This window comes from Plectropomus leopardus, chromosome 13, assembly GCF_026936395.1.
Source record: "Plectropomus leopardus strain MGB_pleo_1.0 chromosome 13, ASM2693639v1, whole genome shotgun sequence".
NCBI lineage: Eukaryota > Metazoa > Chordata > Actinopteri > Perciformes > Serranidae > Plectropomus > Plectropomus leopardus.
In genome coordinates, this window is record NC_142188.1 from 15,044,795 (window position 1) to 15,067,231 (window position 22,437).

General features: G+C 39.0%; 1 protein-coding gene across 1 annotated transcript; it reads right to left on the reverse strand.

Annotated features, from left to right (window-relative positions):
* Nucleotides 1-14,738: 14,738 nt before the first annotated feature.
* prokr1b (prokineticin receptor 1b) lies at nucleotides 14,739-22,102 on the reverse strand. The gene is made up of 3 exons (XM_042501585.2): nucleotides 21,700-22,102; nucleotides 20,199-20,790; nucleotides 14,739-16,912 (listed from the first exon to the last, which is right to left on the reverse strand). The coding sequence occupies exons 2-3, from the start codon at nucleotides 20,663-20,665 to the stop codon at nucleotides 16,207-16,209; spliced, it is 1,173 nt and encodes a 390-aa protein (XP_042357519.1). The 5' UTR covers nucleotides 20,666-20,790; nucleotides 21,700-22,102; the 3' UTR covers nucleotides 14,739-16,206.
* Between the last annotated feature and the right edge of the window lie 335 nt (nucleotides 22,103-22,437).

Genomic DNA, 22,437 nt, shown 5'->3' on the forward strand with positions numbered 1-22,437 from the left:
TTCAATGCTGTGTAAAACACTGATCCTGGAAATGTAAAAAGCATCCCACATATGCTACACCAACATCCTGTGAGCACAGATGAAAGAGACAGAACTTCTCTTCTGATGTACAGACGCCAAAGATCAACAACAGATACTGAAACAAATAAAAAAAGTGATTGTATCTCTTTTATGTAAAGAAGAACACAGTGCTCTTAATTTTTTATCAGATATGGGCTTCGCGCCTATTGCAGTTGAAGTTGATGAAACTTAAATGAAGATACAAGACAGCTGGATCCATCTGAAGTACAAATGTACTGAATAAAGTGTGTGTTTGTTTGTGTGTGTCTTTAACAAATTGATATAATGGATTTCTAAAGCCCCTGTTTCTAGAAAGTATGAAAAGATAGAGGAAGACAGACCAGAGTCTGTGAAAATTGTAGAAATAAACGGACAGACACAGATAGGAAAACAATCTTTTCTCACATCATGCTCGCATCTCTCCCTCTCTCTTCCCCTATCTCTTTCGCTTTCCTTTTTGACATTATTGTAATTCAACTGTTATTTACTGTCTCTTTACCACTCTTCCTGAGGTTTCTTCCATTTCTTCCCCCCGTTTCAGGGGTTCTTTTTGGGGAGGTTTTCCTAAAGCAGTGTGAGGGTCTAAGGGCAGAGGGATGTCGTATGCTGTAAAGCCCTCTGAGGCAAGCCATGGTTCGTGATAATGGGCTTTATAAATAAATTGACTCGACTTGACTTGATTTATGTGGATCCATTCAAAATAGCTTTTATCTCTCTCTTTTGGCACTCCAAACATTATGCCAATACTACACATCTAAAAATTAGAGAGGAACAAATTTAAATGTATAGTTGGAAAAAACTAGCTTGAGATTTTCACAAATATTTACCAAAGTTGGCCATGTTGCTTACTCCCATGTTTGTGTTGTTACCATTTTTAATTTTAATGTAGCTGACTTCATAACACAAATGTCGTTGACATGCTTCTCTGTTTTCGCTTCCAGCCATCTACACAAGTCTAAAATGGCAATTTGTCTCGATGCAGTATTGACTTATGTATCCTGAGCTTTGCTAAGCAGTCAGGCAGCATTTATTGTATAACTCTCGATAATCTTTCTGTACCATATTAATTTAGTCTTTTGACAGCAGAAGCAGTGAGATGTGCAGAAGACAACACTTCTTCAGAAACGTCAAATAAGTGACCACACAGTCGAAGTCTCACCCTGCTGACACAAAGCACAATTGCCAGTCTTTTTTTCCCCCAAAACTGTCCATCCATAAAGCCACAGAACTTATTGGAAGAGGAACTGCACAGTTTTGATATTTTCCAACTGCCATTAAACTAAACTGGTCGAAACAGACCACTTTTCAAATTTCAAAGTAACATAGAAAATACTCTGAGAGGTCTTGTGTGGATGGACCCGTTTGGTAAATGAGCAGCATTTTCAAGTACATCTGCATTCACATGGAGACGGCATCAGTAGCACCAAGCAGCTTCTGACTCATTCCTGGGTTTGGCCAAACTGTTATTTGAGAGCCCTTTTCTGACCAGCATGAAAGTTTTCCTCACCTTCGACTGGCGACTCCCCTAGAAGAATCTTTTATACGACTCTGCTCTCAAATAACATGGTTTTTCAGATTAGATCTGTGCCCTGCTGTCAGATTGCAGTTCAGCTTCTGCCCAAGAGGAGTAGTTCAAACCTCCTCAGACTAAAAGTCACATCTTCCAAACACAGATACAGAATATTACTGAAAGATGGACCTGTCACCTATTAACAAGGCATACTAATGTTTGTCATAACTTCACAGGCTCTTAAATTTGGTGAACGCAGTATGTCCTGAAGATGACATGTTTTGGTTGTTCCTGTAAATATATGTTTAGGTAACTTCATGATTTAGATACGTTCCATTGTGTAGGGGGGATATACTGGCAGAAATGGAAGATGATGGAATATAATAAATGTTTTCTTTAGTGTATCATCACCTGAAAAAACGTCACCTTAAAATGAGCCACAAACCAAACACCAGATAGAGCTGTTTGTGTTTTTGCGTTTTTTAATGTTTTCATGTCAGCCACTTTACATAGAAATCCCTTTGCAAAGAGAGCGTCTGAAAAACATCTATCTATCTATCTATAAAAAAATATTTATCTATTTATTTATGGGAGAAACTTTTTTATTTTGCCTGTCAGTTGGTTTTGGAAGACATAAAACGTCTGCGGGTAATCTGGCTCCCAGGATATACTTCCTAAACATCTGGATTTTAAGTTGTTTAGGGGAAAAAGGTAAGCAGAGATTAGCAGGTGCTGGGCTAATGGCCTAGCATGCCAAAAAGCATTAGAGAAGCATTGATTTGTAATGTGAAACTAATTTATTTGGCATTTTGCAGTTTGAATCACTAGGTCCATTTGTTTTGGAGAGGAAAAGACCTCTGCGGATAATTCAGCTCTTAGTAATAACCTACTGAACATCTGGATCTCAAGTTAACGATGAACAAAGGTGAGCACACACAAGCAGCATCTCCAAAATTTCTAATAGCATTTGAGAAGCACTGATTTGCAATGTGAAACTGCTTTATTCAGTGTTTAAGCCACCTGTTGTGCAGAGAAGGAGACCTGTGTGGATGATTAGACTCCCAGTAAAAACTTCATGAACAAAGAAAACTGATGATTTTATACATATAAAAAATATTACATTTTTGTTCTATTTCCACAGGACAGAGTCTTTCTATCTTTTCTTCTGCACATCACAATATGAGTATGACATGTAATGTATATGATGAGACACTACCTTTTCTTTTGTGAAATATAACCCACAAAAGAAAGTCATTTGCTTAATAAAAGAGGTGAAATTCGGCAGAGATAGAGGCTGTGCTGAATAGTGTTCACTGAATGGTTTGATGAGTATGAAAAGGATGGGAACAATATGCTGAGGACGTCATATATTGAACATTTATGGGAGGATACAGTATTTGCAGGCTTTATGGTCCTTCTGCTAAACTGGCCTGCATTCAGATAGAGCAGCAGAAAAGCTTGTTTATGGTGTAGGTTTGGCATTGTGACCAAGCTTTTTCAGTTTAGACACAAATGGGGAGAGACAAAGTAGGCCAGTTGCAAAATCAGAGGGGAAAGAAAGAGCATCTGGAGTATTTTGTTTTTTACAGTAACTGGGTCCACTGAGTAGGTTATTCTTTACACAAGTCACGGCTCCGTTTTCTTTTATGACATAAGCAAACATAATTGCATGAAATCTATGTATACTATGCCTTCATTTATATAACAACATGCTGTTGTCACAAACTGCTCATGCGTTTCTCTATGGGCCACCCAAATTCATACATATCCGAAACATTTTGAAACGCTGCAATCGCATGACAAATGTACTGATGGGTGGAAATATGGAAGCAGTATGAAAAATGAAAGTCTGTGTAAAAAAAAAAATGAATAAGATGGAGGCTGAGGTGTTACCACAGCAGGGTTCACAACCAAGTGGCAAATAATGGAGAAGAAAGGTGGGCCTAAATCAGGTAGCTTGCAATCAGAGTGTATGATCAGCAGATGTGTGAGGAGCTGCAGGTGTGTGAGGAGTTCAGCTTGAAAACAGAATGTAATTATATGTTATTTCCTTCCAACATGACTCATACGAAGAACAATGACTTGTGATAGATTTGCCAGCCCTATGGTTAAGTTTATGTAACTAAAACTACTTGGTTAAAGCTAGGGAAAGACAGACAGTAGTTATTATTGCAAGAGGTTGCTTGTCAAAAACATTTTTTCTGAACAGTGCAGTCTCCCTCTGCAGTAATCCACTTTGAGCTGTCATGTTTCATTGTACGACAAACAAGGAGGTGGACAAAAGGTCAGAAGATGTTTGAAATAATTCACACAATTTGTCATTCCGAAGGTCACAGGAGGTATTTCAGTCTGGAGTATTTACTTTCCGCACAGGATGAAATCAACCCATGTCAGATCAGTTTATTCAACAGAACACGAAACTATGTGGTGGAAATGTTTGTATTTCTTCCATACAATCTTCAAATCTGGATATCAACAAAAAATTCCAAATGAAAGCAGAGATCATTGACTAAGTTTATCCATACAGTAGTATATATATATATATATATATATATATATATATATATATATATATATATATATATATATATATATATTTAGAGTTAGAAAATTAAATGACATGTTTTGTATTTGAACAGGATGGCATCTTCACTAATGTCTAGATTCAAAGGCAGATAGATAACCTATTAAAATGTACCACTAGCGTGCATGCGTGTGTATGGCAGCATGTTTTTCTTGTTGTAATAATTCAAGTTACATGGATATTTAAACTACTTATGGCAGCACTCTGGTGCTGTGTTCAGTAACACAAGAAAACATGGCAGGGATTTTCTCCTTATTTTCTTTCTGTCCCTTGGGTAAAAGAGAAGCTATTTCCCAAAGCCGGAAAACGAGAACACTTAATTTTCTTTTACTCTCCTCTCCATGGCATTGGTTCATTGGAGGCTCATTGGATTTGTACTGCATCTGTGGAGGTCACCATAAATAACCAGGACAATTCAGCACAAGGAAAGGCAAAGCCACAAGAGAGTGAGGCAACAACTACACAATTACATGTTTTGTAACAGCACTACAACTAATTTTTATTCAGTAGTTAGTTAATCTTAAACAAACATATTCTTTTATTTTATTTACCTGATTTATTTGAATTTAGGGCTTTTTTATCTCTGTATATAGCGGGCTAAGTGAGATCACAGTGGAGAATATCAATGTCAAACTATAATAGCAAAGTAAAATAGCATCTCTTTCATAAGGATACAGGCTGTTTTTTCTTTTAATAAATGTCAGTAAATTGGTCTGTTGTTTGGTCTGATATGTATCTCCCCCTGCCCAAAGACATCCATCTCCTGTATTTTCACAGTGCCTTCATGTTTGACTATGAACCCTCTGACCCACATGAACAGTAACTGAAAGATGTGATTGGCAAAGGTCTGAAGCCTGCTGGTACTTGAGTTGCTGGGTTTGTTACTGATGGAAGGTCTTGGCGGGAAGTTGATAGGTGATGAGAACTTATACACATGGCCATCTTTGTTTACTTTTCCTCCTCCTCGTACTCTCTGATGTTACGGGGTGGAGAGACTCTGGACCCTGACAGCCTGTCATCAGTGCGCAAGCCCCATGATGAGAGCCGATTCACATTAACAACTAATGACACTGTTATATGGATGGTTTCCTGTTTGATTTCATGCCTGGTGGGAAAGAAGTCAAAAAGGATGTATTTCTCTGTAGGATGTGATGCTGCCTAAAAGATTAGAATGACAGTTCATTATGCCTTGCATCATTAACATGCTCAAATTTTAACCACATTACTGAATATTTATAGCAAAACGTCTTGCATACTGCTTGTTAAGTAGGTACCCAGGTTCATTACTGCATAAACATGTTTTAAATTGCTATTGCTTTACACCTGTTATGTCAAAGGCAAAACAGCACACGGTTAATATATTTACACATATAAGTATGTGAGCAGGTCATACTGTTGCTGCATAGCTCGGCTTTGTTAGCCGGGAATTTCATGATTAATGATTGAGATTTTTAAAAATGGAGCCAATTAGACAACAAGTCTTAATTAGCACAGAGCCCAAAGGATACTCAAGAACAGCAGCCACCCTGCTGCCATCTGGAAAAAGATACAGCAGTATCTGCTGCCAAACCACCAGACTACGGAGCAGCTTCTATCCCCAGGCTGTGAGACTCCTCAACTCTCGACGCCTCTAAAAACCTGTTTTTCAGTGAGACATCTGTAACATTTCAAGTCGTTATTTTGCCACCATGAGTAGTTTTTTTTTTTGCGAGATATCAGGGGTGTTTCAAGCTGTGAATGTGCAACCAAATGTGGGTGTTTCTAAGTGAGACATCAGCTGCATTTCCAGCCATGTTTGTGCCCCCGAAAGCAGGTGATTTTTAGCAAGACATCAGCAGTATTTCCAATCATGATTGTGCCACTTAAACTGTTTTTCAGCAAGATATTGGTCACATTTTCAGCTGTGATTTTGCCACCAAAAGTAGTCACTTTTTATTGAGACATCAGGGTATTTCCAGCACCAAATGCTGGTGTTTTTAAGCAAAGTGTGGGCTGCATTTGTATTCATGTTTGTACAACCAAAAGCATCCAAGATTGTGCCACACTGATGTGGTTTAGCGAGACATTGATTACATTTACAGCTGTGATTGTGCCACCAATTATTCAGCAAGATATCTGCAATATTTTCCAGCCATGAATATGACTCCGAATGCAAACCATTATGTTTCCTATAGTCAAGTGTTTTTGTGCGCAAACATGACTACAGGTTAACCACAGTGTGGCTGAAACTTAAAAAAAACGTCAAGTTTAAATATATCTGCTACACTATAGCAAACAAACGTTACATATCCACAGTTTGCAGGAGGGTACAATGCCAACATTTATTCTGGCAATTAGGTTGTTGAAAGGATTATTCTTTAAAATAAAACACAATATTGTCCCAGTTCACACACTGCTTTTTAGAGGCGCCTACAACACTGTATAACAAAGGACAGTAGACAAACGGGCAGTTCTTCATTTAAGCCGTTAAAGGAGCAGTATTGATCAAATTGTTCTCTAGTGAGCACAAACTGAGCCACAATCATTATTCATGACCAGCCAATGATTTGCTGTCACTGGATGTCTCTTGCCTGCAAAGCTGTGGGCCATGTAAGGGTAGGGAGGTGCAAAAACATCGCATTAAACTGCTATTTAAGAGAGGTGGTGGTCTTAACACCCCTGGAAGGACATCCAGAATTCATTAGTCCGCTGAACATGCTAGCTCCTGGCAAGACCTGTTGATCTAAAGAGGAGATTCTTGCCTGTGTGAAATGGAGGAGTTTAGTGAGTTGAGCAAAATCTATACAACAATGAGCATTTTCTATCTACACGTTTTAAGGCTAAGGTGCAGGTTGGTGCACATATATGAATGCATTTATAAAGGTGAATGAGTCACACACCCAGAAACAATTCTCATTACTTCTTTAAATTGTGGAATACAATATTCAAAAGCTAAGAGAAGGCAATGTGTTACCGGCGCCAGACCTAGGGGAAATCTGGACCGGCGGCAAAGGTTACACAGGCAAGGGTGCACTGTGTAGCCCATAAAACAAAAGTCTGGACAACTCAGTTACATCTCAGTCATGTCAGCTGTCTGAAATATGTTGCTTTAAAGTTCATTTTTCACATTCACACTAAAATAAGTTACACAAAGAAAATCAATGTAAAAATCCAATTGACAATAAACCAGATAAACATAAGGTCTAAAGTAAATTATATACACATGAATTCGAAATAATTTAAATTATAGGGCTGAAACGATTCCTCGAATAATTCGAGTAACTCGATTACAAAAAATGATCGAGGAATTTTCTCTGCCTCAAGGAATTGTTTAATTTTGCCAGCTCAAAGCATGGTATTTCGCCCGGACTACTTTTAATGCGGCACAACGCGCTGACATCACGCACGTAAAGGAATAAAAAAGAGGCGGCGGATATGTTTGGTTTTAACCATGGATGAAGAGGTAACGACGAAGAAGGCGACGAAAGCGAAGAGAAAGGCACAAAGTAAAGGCAGAAAATGTCAAAAGTGTGGGAGCATTTCAAGCTGGACACCGAGGCGAACACTGCTGCGTGTATTCACTGTAAGACAGCGCTTGCATACCACAACAGTACGTCTTCAATGCTGCAGCATCTCCACCGAAGGCCACCCTGTTTACTCCGAGAGCGGAGGACCGTCACCCGAGACAAGGCAAAATTAAGTTAATGTAGCGCTAATTAATGAGATTAACGTTACTGTACCTTGCTAACATAACGTTAGCCCTGCGGAGGGCTAGGTTTCTATTAATTATGACTACTGTGGATGCGTGGCTAACGTGCCTTTCATACAGGCTTTATTTAATCTGTAAAAACACAGCGCTGCAGAGTGATGAGGGTGGAAAATAAAAACATAATAAAGCTAACTGGGTAGTTAAAAAAGGAAACCTATGGTTCATTGTTAGGTGAAATGTCTTATTGTCTCATGTATATTTATAATTGCTCTTTAACTAAACAAAAATATGTTTTATCCGATTACTCGATTAATCGATGGAATTTTCAGTAGAATACTCGATTACTAAAATATTCGATAGCTGCAGCACTATTAAATTATATTTCACATAAATAAGAATTGGCTCAACTAAAAACATGAAACTGTACAAAAATAATACTACTAAAAAACACACATTTACTTAACTCAAATACCCATAGTCACTCGTACTTTAACACATACAATAACACTCATACAACACTGATATAATGGTTACAAAACCTTTGTGCAACATTTACATAACATTGTCTTAGCCTTGCACTTAACTGTCTGACAATATGGCGCGAGGATGACTGTTAACGAGCGACCGGAAGTGAAACTAATTTGCATATCGCGACTCCCGAATTTACTCTCGGCGAACTGGCTTTAACTCATAAACAATGTTTGCAACACGTTTTCTTACGTTACCTCAAGCTAATGTCTGTAACTTACACTTGTGAAAATAATGTGGAAAACAGAAACTCACGGAGGTAATTAGACAAGATGGCGGCCACGGCCAGGACACAAACTGACAAAAACAACCTGTCTGTGCTCAAAATACATCTCAAAACCATATCAAAACTCTACCAAACATGTTTCAATGCACTAGCATTAGATGTTAAGCAAAGCTGATCATAGAAAAGCAAGTTTGAACATACCTGTGGATTAATAAGAGAGAGGACCAAAAGTTAGCGTCTTGCTCCAGCCAGTGCTCGTTTAATACTGAGCCGCGCATGCACAGAGCAAATATCTAGCGTCTCCCTAATGGATCCACAGTGGCGTTACAGTGCCATCTGCTGACATATTGCAGTATTGACGCGATGTCAAAACTGTATAAACCGAGTTAGATTAGTTCACATATTCAACAAAAAAATTAGGGGGGTGTCTGTTTCAATAAAAAATATACATGTAGCATTTTCAACCTACTACAAATGGCACAACACTGAACTACTACATTTAACCATGCTGTAGAGATATTGGCTTTTTGGAACATATCTATCAAGGGCAGAGAAGTAGATTATGCTGCAGGTGTGGTTTGATTCACACCATTGGTGTGAATCCAAGCTGACCACAGCAAATGAGCAAGCTACTTTTATAACCTGTGGTCATTGTGTATTTGATACTCTAAAGATAGATTTTCAGTGGATATTTTTCTTTAAAATAGTTTGATGCACAAATAGCTGCCACACAGCAATAATTCTTACCACCAGGCTATTGTTTCACACACTGAGAGGTGAGTTTTCTTCAAATGGATTTAATATGAGTACCTATAAATGCTAAAGTAAATTTTGCAGTTATATGAAAAGTAAAATTTAATACCCATTTAGGGAAGAGAAGGATCTCTGTGTAATGAGGAGTGGATCAACATGAAGTCTGATGCAGTATGAGCCAGGAAAATTCAGCAAAGAGGGGAAGAAAGAAAACTGCTTGTTAATGTCAGTTGTGGCTTCCTGGACAGTGTTATTCTCCTGGATCTGCTCCTGATGACAGTCACACTGGTCAACCATTTAAGGGAAACTTTTCTACACCAAACAAGTTGATCGCTATGTCCATGTTGGAATAGTGTTTATGAAGTCTTAGTAATGTTTAAGCCAAGCACATTCAGGAAAGAGGAGAGGAGAAGTTTGAAAGAGCTTTTCATTTATGTCAGATTTAGTTCTCTGGGTAGAGTCATCTGTTTCTGAGTGCAGGTCAAACTGAGAGTCAGCTGCAGGTCAAGAGGCCGAAGCATCACTGCTCCCACAGATGAACATCACACACACAAAGGTCAGGCTATATTCAGCCTGGTGGGACAATAGGCGAATATAGCCTTTAGGGCTTTCTGTCAGGCATCCCTTTCTGGCAGAGACCTTTTTCCTAAACCCAACCAACAAAGTAATTTTTTGCCAGACCCAGAGGCAAACGTCCCCCAAAAGTGGAATTCTCTGGATAATGACTTTAAGTGCAGCTCAAATATTATGCAATTTAAAATAAAGTATAGAGAAAAAATATTAAGACATTATAAACTTTCTAGTCACAGACGACTATAATTGTTTGTTTCTGTTGTTATTGCTCAATTTCAGATGATTTGTGGAAAAAAAGAAAGGTAAATATATAATGTGTAGAAGTATTATGAAAATGAGTGTATATTGTTTTTTGTTATTGTTTTGCAAAAATTACTCACTGAAATGAGCAAATAAACCAAATAGGGATGAATGAATGAATGAATGAATGAATGAATGAAATAGCATCACAGGATGTTTCATCAATTTGCATAATGTAAATGGACTGCACTTGTATAACGCTTTTCTAGTCTTCTGACCACTCAAAGCGCTTTCACACTAAATGTCACATTCACCCATTCACACAATGGTGGCCTAAGATACCATACATAGTGGGACCTGCTTCTCGGTAACCATTCTCATGCACTCACCCTCCGATGGCACAGCATCAGGAGCAACTTGGGGGCCAGGATCTTGCCCAAGGATACTTTGACGTGTTGAGTGGAGGAGCTGGAAATCGAACCACTGACCGTCTGATTAGAGGGGCAAGGCTGTTGACTTTGGCAGATTTGAAGTGTCGAGAAGAAGACAGGTTTAGGCAGGTATCCAAAAACAAGGCAAAAACTGAGAAACTGAGAAAAAAATGATTAAGATGAAGTCCGATACAGGATAACAATGAACTGGCGAAGGCTGGAGAGGAAAGTCGCTCTTAAATCACATAGCTTGAAATCAGAGTATATGATAAGCAGGTGTGTAAGGAGCTGCAGGTGTGCGAGGAGTTCAGCTTGAGTGCAGATTGTAGGTCAGCCATGCCCAGGGTAAGACACACACAGACAGGGGAAGCAAAGTGGGGACAATATTAAAGAAGAAGGGAGAGGAAAAAATGAGAAACAAGGGGAAAGAGATCCTAACACTCTTTACTGTGAACTAGACACACCTCAACAGCACCAGCCTATAGCCTAAATATGATCACTTCTGCCCCTAAAAAACCAAGATGGCAATGGGTGAAATACTGGACTCAAGGCTTCAAAACTAGAGTCCACAAACCAATGGCTCACGCAACAGTAGCTACCTCCATTGTCCATACATAACACACCAAAAACACCCTGACACAGCTACATTGGGCTCTAGAAACATGACGTTGGACACTGAGACAAGAAAACCACTTTGTGTTCTGTGAAAACCAGCCCCCTACTGTTCGCACTGATGAAAAGAATAAAACATTAGGAAACCATGTGACTTTATGCATACATCAGGAAATGTATAAACAGCCTAGCCTGACATTATTGCCAGTCAGATATGCTCCTTCATGGCAGGAATTCATCCATATGCAAACATTTTGCCAGCAGCATAATCCCTGGTTCTCTGGGGAAATACATGTCCAAGATTCATTCCAGGTTTGGCAAAGAAAAAAAAATCATCCCTTAGTCACGTATTCCCCTATTTCAGCATTATACAATATCATTCTCATTTATTTTGATTGGGCCCCTCATGATGCAAACTCTATGACCCCAACTGGTGCTGCATTGTTGCAGTAAGCAACCCTTGAGTCAAATACAAAAATCTCAACCTCTGGATCTCTTTTCTTTTCACTGATGAGAGCTCATTATAGGATCTTGCTGAGTTTTATTTGGACTGTTGACAAAACAAATAATTATACCCATACACTTTTGCATGATGTCAAAAAACAAGTTAAATACAAAAAAATCTGAATTTGTACTGCCCTTAAAAAAATTCTTAAACCTCAACATTTTACCACCTTTATGTTTGCACTGAGCTGTGACATAAATGCCTTTTTTCCAAGTCTTTTCTGCACATATACTGTATGTATTAGTTTTATGTCAATAGGACTTACTAGTACTGCAGTCTCTGTAATTTCCCCTTTTCAGGTGAGAAAAATATCTGAAATGTACAATAATCACCACTTGTTACACTTAAGCACCACAAAAAATGTTTGTGAAATTGCACCGTGTTAATGCAAATGCCTGTGAAGTACAGGGAAATATGTGGCTTCAAAGAAAGTGGAGAATACGATCTTGTGGAGAACTAGTGATGAGTAAACACTCACTGAGAAATAGCCCATTGGAGCTGAGCTGCCTGTTGACAGCAAAATATATGTGTTGGAAATGTTGTTTATTTGTGAAACCTAATAGTAGGTTCTCCAGGAAAGTAAGGAACAGAGAGAGAAAAAAACACACCTGCATTAACTGACACTTTACCCACAGGGGCCAGAGCACAGAGACTGATGTGGCCAATAAGCAAGGACCCTGATAATGGCAAAATAAACATTTCCCAGCTTCAAACAACAAGCCTGTAAGAAAATTAGCATAAGAGGCGACCATCTTTACAAGCTGCGTACATACTAAACAAGGACTTAATGGCCAAGTCAGGAGAAGCATGGTTATGCTCAGAGTACAACAATAAGAGTGATGCAAACTGTGGAATGAGGCTGATAAGAAAAAAAGGTCAGTGTATGTATTTTGAGGTAAATGTGTTCCAGAGACAATATCTCATCACTACTGTTCCATCATATGGTAAATCATTGTAAATCAGTTACGTGAGCATGTGAAAGACCTTTTTACCCACCACTGTGAGTTTACATAAAGCTGTTATTAGCAGGGAGCAGGTCTCACATAATGGTAATTTATTAATGTGCTCTGGTTCTGCCATTATAAAAGCATGAGGTGGAAAGTAACTAAAGTAACTGTTAACCTTTTGCCTAAATGCACTGCTTGGAACATTCTTGTTAGTTTTACTTAAGTGCTAGAGACTAGAGACCACCTAGAGACTTTAAAATAGAGACCATGTTCTTATGAAATCACACCAGCTGCAAAAAAGTGATCCGCAACTGATAATGAATGTAGGCCAGGGGTGTAAAGTGGGGGCCAATGGTTCCTTCCCTGATTCCTATCTCCCTACTTTTGACCCCCTTGCTTGAACCACACCCATCTTTCAACTCGGCCTTCATTGTGGTCTTACAACAAGTTCTCATCTCAAGTTACAAGTCACATATTGCAGCTTTGTCACTGGACTTTTGTGTCTACATATTACATTTGTAGTATCCTCCAACGTCAGCTGTTGACAAAAACAAAGAAAAACGTGATGGTTTTGCTCTACATTCATATAGGAAGTGAACATCGGACTCCTGGGTAAAAGTCCTCAGTTTGTTGGACCTATCCACCACCCCTCCTGCCAGCCCTATAGGTAGCCAGCATCTAGCTCCTTATATTATGCTGCTACTGGCAGCATTTCCTCAGACCCTATCCACAGTATATCCAGCCTGTTGTCACTCCAAACTTGTCAAATAGGGCTGCTCTGTGGCATACGATCGTGACGCCAAGAACCACCATCTGTGTCCGACCACAATGTGGCTGGATGGCGAAAGATAAAAAAAAAGCACTCAGACAGAACCGGTGGTGTTGTAATTAAATGCTGGCAGATAGCCAGATGGCACCTGGCGTATCCAAATGCAACACGCACAGGTGACACCACTTGAGAACGAGGCCAAACTGAACCAGTCGTGTGAGGTCTGAATTGCTGTGAAATTTCCTGAATGACATCACAATAGCATTAGTAGTTGCTGATAGGTAGTGTCGTCACCTCCCTCTTTTTTCAGGGAAGGTTGTTCTAGCTTGACCCTTCACTTGCTGATAGCTTGTTCAGCATGTAATGTTTTTGCCCCAATGTTTTCTGAGGTAGCCTCCAGCCATGCCTGACCATTAACAGAACAACAGATTTTCTAACATGTAGATAATTGTCTTCTTTCCCTTTTCAAACTACCTTTGGTCTCTGTTTGTTCTTATGTGCTTTTTGTGGTCATCAGAGAACTGCTGCCTGCCTCCTAATGTAGTATTATAACTCAGGTTCAGGAACAGGACCACACTTCTCTCTCCTTCTAATTCAAATCACCTGCATCTCTTTAATTTTACCACCTGTGCCTCATTAATTCAGTCATCTTCTTTGATTTATAGGTGTGTTTAACCCCTTCTCCCCTGTTCGTCTCAGCTCTCACAACATTCCACCTTCTTCTCCTGTCTTCATCCTCAGCAGGACTCAGCCACTAGTACCATTGCCTAAAAACAAAGTGGTCCCGGCTATGAACCCCAAGGGGGATTGTACAGGGCAGAGCTCACTGAGACATATCCTCCACCCCCGAGTCTCAACCCCTGGTTTCATACACCCTCCAGCTTCACCACCACTCAATCCAAATAATCAATACCCAGGAACCTGACCCCACCTTCTTCACTCTCCTAAACCTCCATCATTCTATCATACATGACCCTGACCAACCTTCAAGTCCCATTCATTCCCTGGCAAACGTCCCCTTTCTCATCCTTCTCTCTTACGCTTGCCATCCCATCGAACTCCACCTCCTCCCCATTATCCCTCCTCTCGACCCCCATCATCCCATTGAACTTGACCGTCTCCCCATCATTACTGATCTTTCATTTATCCAAATAAAACCTCTTGTGGTGGTGTGCTCTTTGTTATTTGTATTGTGCCTTTGTTTCTGAATGATACCATAGATGCCATAGGAAACTTACATGGAGGAAAGTGAAGAACAGCTCAATAAATTAAAGCAGCTTCTCTTTCCATTGTCTCATTATTTATTACCATAAATGCACATACAATCCATCCATCTACAAAGACAACATGCAATGTATTGATTCTTTTCAAAGCACAAATATTCAAGACATTTTTAAAGACATTCAAGAGGCACGGGATTATGTGTTTGCTGGTTTATCACTTCATTAAATAACCTTTTCAATGCTGTACATTCATAGAGTGACATACTGACAATACAGTGACATAGTGACAATAAATATCTTGAATATTTTCAAAAAGGAAAAAAGAAAACAAACATAAAATACGAAAGCAATCAATGAAAGATCTTCTAAGTCATTTGACCTTACTAAAAATCGATCAAAAACAAAACACATACCATAAAAGCAATATAAGCATTAGCCTTAGGTACTGAAGTCAACATCATGAATCAGTAAGGGTTGTAACAACTGTTACAAGTATTTCATGTAATATATCTTATACACATGCTACAACATTTCACAATAACTGTGTATTTTCACAGTGTGCACAACAATTACATTCTTATGAAAGTCCTGTACTGTATTTACTGCCAAAGCTTTAGTAATGTTGTCTCTCAATGTATCCTCATACAATGGTTCATATGCTATCTAATGAATGACCACCCCACAAATGACATTACTTAATGTAAAGTTAAGTACATGGGGTAAAGTATGCAAAACTTGACAAATACAATTACTCCTACAATAGTGCTCTAAATAAAAAATAAATAAATACATAAAAAGTTCAGCAAAAAATGCTCATAATAGTAACATAGGCAAGAATCATTGGTAGGTTAGGTCATGGTCAGACTCAAAGCCACCATGTAACCCCGACTCAAGGTGGTTCCTAGGACTCTTTGTTTTGCTTGGTGGGCTGAGGTTGATGCTAAACAGCTTCACTTTACCCAACAGTTAACAAGCAAAACAAGAAAACTTTACCAGGGTATGCAGTGTTTATCCATGGACAAACTGAGGCCTACAGTGAACATTTACTACCACTTAGCAACTTAACTGCTAATTTCCTCTCTCCTCTGGAATCCAATGGCTCTGTGCTCTAAGCGTATCCACCGTCACTCTCTCCTCTCTCTTGTATGCTCAACCACACACTCGCTATGCACATACTTCGTACTATTCTGGGGGGTTGTTGGCAAGTAAAGAAAAGGAGTGTCTCTGCATGTTCTGCAGTGGTTTTTCAGTTAGGTGTCATGTTTTGACCCCAAAAAACAAATAGCTGAAGTATAAATTCTGTCACAAAACTATGGTGACATAGTTGCACACTAATAAATGGATACAGCATATGGAAATGGAGCTTTCTGTGGGTATACGGCATAAACCTATATGTCACACAGACCACAATACTGGTTTGACCTTTCATTGTGCTTCATCTTTTCAAAATTTAATTTAAACACCAAAGAAAGGTTCCATGTCAAAACCAACATTCAACTACATAATTTCTGTATATCAACTGCCCAAATTTAAGTGACTGCTATGACTTTATTCTCTTCATCTCAAATGGATGCATTCAATCTCCTCCGTTACAGGAATGGTGGAGGTCCTAATTTCCATCTCATCCACAGTCTTGTTGGGTGTGTATGTTGACCTCCATCGCAGCAGTACAATCTTCTTCAAGTACTTAACTGTGTTGTTCTTGACACTAACAAAGCAGAAGGTATTGATCATGCTGTTGCTCATGGCAATGCACTCGATGATATAGAAAGCCACCAACGAGTTCTTCTGGCGGGAGATGAGCGTTGGGTGGAAATCTCGCAGGATGGTGAAACCATAGTACGGCGCCCAGCACAGGATGTATGCCGTCAAGATCCCAATCAGGACCATCACAGTCTTACGGCGACAACGCAACCTTTTCCTAATCTGCTCTGTCTGGAAACCTGGAACGTTCTTGAACCAGAGCTCGCAGGAAATTCGTGTGTAACACATTGCCATGGCGATTACAGGTCCAACAAACTCCACAGCAAAAACAAAAAGGAAGTAGGACCGGTAATAGATCTGCTGGTCCACAGGCCAGATCTGAGCACAGAAGACTTTGTGAGTGGTTGGAGTGGCGCCGCCATGAGGATACATGGTCTCAGAGGCAAAGTAGGCAGAGGGAATTGATATCAGGATAGGAACAATCCAGACTCCCATTATCAGGCAGTAGGCGGTTTGGTACTTCATACGAGGCCTCAGAGGATGGACTATGGCCATGTACCTGGAAGAACACAGACATATTATTCATTGAAGAGGCAGGGTATATCTACTTCATAATACAATGCAATCACACCACCCTTTTTAGCATTCTGAGCGCTCTGTGAAGTCAAAAGATTCAGCAAATGACTTTCAGTCACTCATGTAAGATTGAAGTTTAATTCACAATGATTCATAATTCAAAGAACTGGCTTTTTCGTATTGGTAGAAGGTCATTTCTATGGAGTCAAAAGGTATGGATGCTTTTCGCTCCTTAAGGGACAGTGTCTTAGGCATGTAAAGCAAGAGGTAAAAGCATTAACTGACATCAGTACTTTACTCATGTATTTTAGAGTTGTTTTCATCTATATATATTTTGTATATAGCCCAACATTTCCAATCACAGCATGTTAAGAAAGACAAAAAAATATAATATTTTAATATTGATGGGTAAAACTTTTCAATAGAGTGGTGCAGAAATGAGTCCTAAAACTTGGAAATTAGTTTGCCTTTAAGCAGTCCCGGTTCCTTCAACTAAAAGTCAAAGGGTTTTTAGTTAGAAAGCCAGTTTGTTAGTATCATAAACTTTGCTTGCCACAGAGCTTATTTTCTGCAATAATCCAGTATACAACGGCAAAACCCCATTGGCTTTTTGTCGAGGGTGCTAGGGTGATGTTAACTTCCCTGTTGCTCTACAAATAATCATCAACATCATCCCTGCAGCACTCTATATAGATACACTTCATCTACTACATGATTTATAGTCAAACAAATCACTTTTAAAAATCCATTCAAAATCCTTAAATGTATAGTTTTTTAATAAATCACTCCATTATTTTTTGTTTGCTTGTTTTGTATGTTTGTTTAAAATCATGTTAATCAGCATTATCATTACAAATATATATATATACTATTTTACATTTTGAAATTTAAATTTATTCTCTGTATCATTCAATTGTTTTTTCTGCTGCAGCATGACAATTTACACTACCTTGGGATACAGAGTACCACCCACAAAGAAGTCAATTATTACCCATTAGCTTGGCAGCAGGCCTGCAGATTATCCATAACAGACTGTGCTCAAAAAGCTGTTTTTATGGTTAACACGAGCAAGCTCATACAAAATCAGAAGGATTATTAACTCAACAATACTTCATACTGATCACTTTCACACACTTAACACTCATTATCCAGCCCTCATGCCACGTTTAAATCTCCTCACAGCTTGAAATTTTAAACATATTTCTTTGTGAATCTGTGGATGTTGTGTGCACTCATGCACACATACACGTGTCTCCCTACATTAATGTATGCACTACAGGGCAGTGCAGTGAGGTGACATTCATGTAGCACAAGGAAAATTAAGGGAGAGGAGGTGGCGGGGGTTGCATTCTGAAGAACTGAGTTCACAGACTCAGGTACAGGCAATGAACCGTTCACTTCAATCAATAAGAGGATGTGGCACTATAGACCATGAACCTGTATAGGTAACATACAGTGTTAATGACCTGTGCCTCTCCCAGAGAAATCATGGTGTTTTGCACTATTTATCTTGCTCTGTTACACTAAGGGGCTGTTTCAGTTTATGCATATATCAGCCTTTGTCAAAGCAGACGAGTTGACTTGTCAGCACAGGTGTTAAATAACAATTAACAATGGCTTTATTCTCTGCAAGTGTCCCAGTAAGCCATCACAGTATGAAGGTGAGCCAGCATGCACAACACCAGGAACCTGTAACTGGAACAGCTACATGAAATTCGGCCATAATTGATTTAACCATTCACACCTGTGCTTTCTCTACGGTCTCATGGCAAAATGACACATGAAAGGGGCCTATTGAACATGTGTACATCTGTGCTATTACTTTCACTCTCTTATTAACTGAAAATACTCAGTGATTAAAAAACAAACAGCTGTAAAGTGTTTCTTTAATTAAAGTACACTTTTAAGCATGATGTTAACATTAAGCAGTAACCTCCAGTGACGTTTGCTGCTATGCTAATGCAATCCAAATCTTTTTTACTAGCAGTTACTTTGCAAAGTACTTTAAGTTTAATTTATACACTTAAATTAAACTACTATTTATAATTAAATGAACTTGAAGTCCTTTGTCCTACCAGTGCCAGGAATGCTCATTTTGGTTGTTTTGGAATCTTAATATATTTGGCCTTAAGTCATGAGGACTTTTACAGTATATCATAAGGGATACTGCTGTATACTGGATTGTTTTGGTATGTTAACAGCCTCATTCCCTACTAAACACATCAATGCTGTCTAAATATTACTGGCACAAGTAGATGAGGATATACTGATTCATCATGAAAGGATATCTACCTGTTGCATACTGAACAGATCAGCTAGAGAATTGTTTCAGGCTAATTAACAATCTTGAATGAATCAATGCATGTTTTCATGGCCTTTGAAGCACTAACGTTAGTGTTTATGCACGCAAATCTTTCATTTTGATGAATTATACATCAAGATGGACCTCAACAGCAGCGTAGAGCCAAATGATGCATTAAAAAGAATTGCATGTATTGATAAAAGTAAACATATCCACCTCAGCACGAATATGACATGAATATGAACCAGCAGGGAAAAGAAACACTGCAACTGAGCTTGCAGAGCCATAGGTTTCATTTTGGGATTTCAGCATCGTGGGGGAAGCTGTATAAATTAAAGGGGGTGGGGGGGTCCTCTGCTAGAGAATATTTAGCATCAAACACTTAATTTCCTGCATTTTGTAATAAATAAATGAATAAATAAAAGATTTCTTTAAAAGTCCTTTGCTGCTTTCATGTTTTTATTGGGGGGAGAAAAATGCATGTTATAAATATAAAGGGGGATGTGTCTCCTGTGACTACCCCACACCCTCTAAATTTACACCTATGCATAGTAGTATATATTTCACCATAAATAAATTCAAATGTGGTTAGTGGTTAGCTTGGTAAAATTAATAGAGAAAAAAGTTTAATATATTTTACAAAACAGACATTTTTATTCAAAGACTGTAACATCTGTTGCCAGCTTTAATCTAGAAAGTTTTTTACTGTGTCTGCCAATAAAAATCTCAACATCAGTGTCTCCATATCTCTCTAAATCTCTTGGATATGGCAAACAATGACTGGAATAAATCCACAAGGATGGACAAAGATATATTGTTTGTGATGTTCTTTGAGAAAAGGAGATATTATTTCCAGATAAAAACATGAGAGCTTTACTGATTCTAAAGTCTGTAGAAAACACTGGAAATTTCCTGCAAGAAGCAGCGTCTTAATGAACTGAGCTCATGACAGAAATAACACACTCACCTGTCAATTGCAATTGCAAGCAATGCATTTGTGGACACATAGAGTGACACAGTCCGGAGATAGTTGACGGAGGCACACAGCACCAATCCATGATCCCAGGAAAGCTGTTTCACCACATAATAGTCCACCAGGAATGGGCAGCACACCACTGCCACAATAAAGTCTGAGATGGCAAGGTTGGCAATGAGCAGGTTGGTGAGGTTACGGAGCTTTTTGTAGCGTGTCAGTGTGGCAATGAATATGAAGTTTCCAAAACCACAGACAAGCATGATGCAAACAAGCACCACGCCAATAACTATGGTGGCCACAAAGAAGGCCTGGCCCTGCGTTGTGTCTGGGATCTCATCAGGAGGGACGCCGTAGTCCATGTCATAGGTGTCCATGTAATGATCCAGCTTGCCTGATGGGAGACTCTCATGTGTCTCTGTATAAACTGCAACCACATGGCTAATGTTGGACTCCCCCATGTCTTCGCACACACTTTTATTTTGGTTTAGAAAGACTTGTGTTTCAGAACAATTTGATCCAACAAATTAGGTGAAAATCAAGAATGCTTTTTGGTACATGGTGCCAACAAGCAGCACATCCTCACCTGAAACAGAAAGTTCTCATGTCAGCATTACTCATGCAGGGTCAGGATTCATGGCGACAAAACATGATCAAAACAAATTACATGATCTCAGTGCTTCATGCGTTGTCATGCGTTGTCATACTGGCATGTGTGACATTTCTGTTACTTTCTGATGAAAAATGTTAGTGGGTGAGGTCATTATAACAAGCTCAATGCAATTTATCAGGACCTTGTCACTTTACAGTAAGCCAATATCACAGACTAGACTCAGTGTGATGACAGGGCATTTGATTTGCTGCAAAAGTGGACACTTGGATCGCTTCGCAAGCATATGAGGTAAGAAAAAGTATCATATAAAACCAATTAGAAGGGGTGGGGGGTGGGGGGACATTTAACCACATATGCCAGGTTTACATATATACAGTGATACCAGGCAATCTGTGTACACAATTATAATGTGGTGGTGGTGGTGGGGGCACCAAAAAAAACATGATCTCAAATAGCTTATTTTTACAGTTGTGATTTATGGGATCTCCATAGAGCTGCTTCATTAAAATAAATGAAAAAAGTTATTGCTTAAGGAAATTAGTAATAATCTATTTTTAATGCAATGCCATGCAAAAATTACTATATCTGCAGAACTAGAGGGAAAATGTACTTTGAATTAGGGCTCTGGGGCAGTTTATAAAACCTAACTTGGTGTTGTTAAGCTGCAGGGTGTCTCAATTGGAGTATTAAACTGTTGGAGATCATCACACCCTTGAGGAATATCACAGTCTGTGAATTTAAATCAATATAGTAAAAACACTCAAATGTAGAGTCATAGTTGAGAAAGAAACGCTTTCATCTTTATTTTAAGAGACATTGATCTCTCATGACTTTCCAAGGATGAAATCTAGTGAATTAAAACACATTTTATAAGGCACTTACCAGCAGACGTTGCAGTATCTCCCGCTTTTTTTTCTCAGCTCAGTAATTTAAAAAAATGTAACAGCCGCACTGTGTGAGGAGGAGATGTATTTTCGGGCAATCTTAGCAGCGCAAACAGAAGGTCTGAGTCCGCTTCGTTTCTCACAGAGGCGGAGAGAAAAAGTTGCGTCCGTGTCTCGTCTGCCTCTCCTGAAAAATCCGGGCGAAGTGGAGAAAGCACATGGACGTCTTTCAGGAGGTGAGAGAGAGGCAGGTGCGCGCGTGCAAGAGTTAGTGTCCGCGAGAGATGAAACAGTTGACAGTTTACAGCTGATTGGTCGACCATAAATACAGTGCACACAGAATAATCTGTAGCCTACATGACAGGCTACATTAACTTTTAACATTTCTCACATTTACATGCACTCGCTGCGTGATTATAGCATCCTGTAGGCACGCCTCTCTTTCACCTGAAAGCTTCGTATTTATCACATTGCGCTGCGTGGCATCACATGTGATATGTTCTTTGCTTACATGAATCCAGTAATTATCATGCTATGTCATAGGACAGCTTAATTGCCAGCACTGCATGTTCAAACTGAGTTAGAAGAAACAGGTTTTTTAAAATTTATGTAAACATTACATTAAATCTGCAATAACTTTTTTGAGTTACTGGCAGCTGTCTCTCAAGTGTTTCAAACACCACTTGTGGCTGTTTTCTTCAAAATGAAGCTAATGCCTGTTGTATGTGTTCTTTTG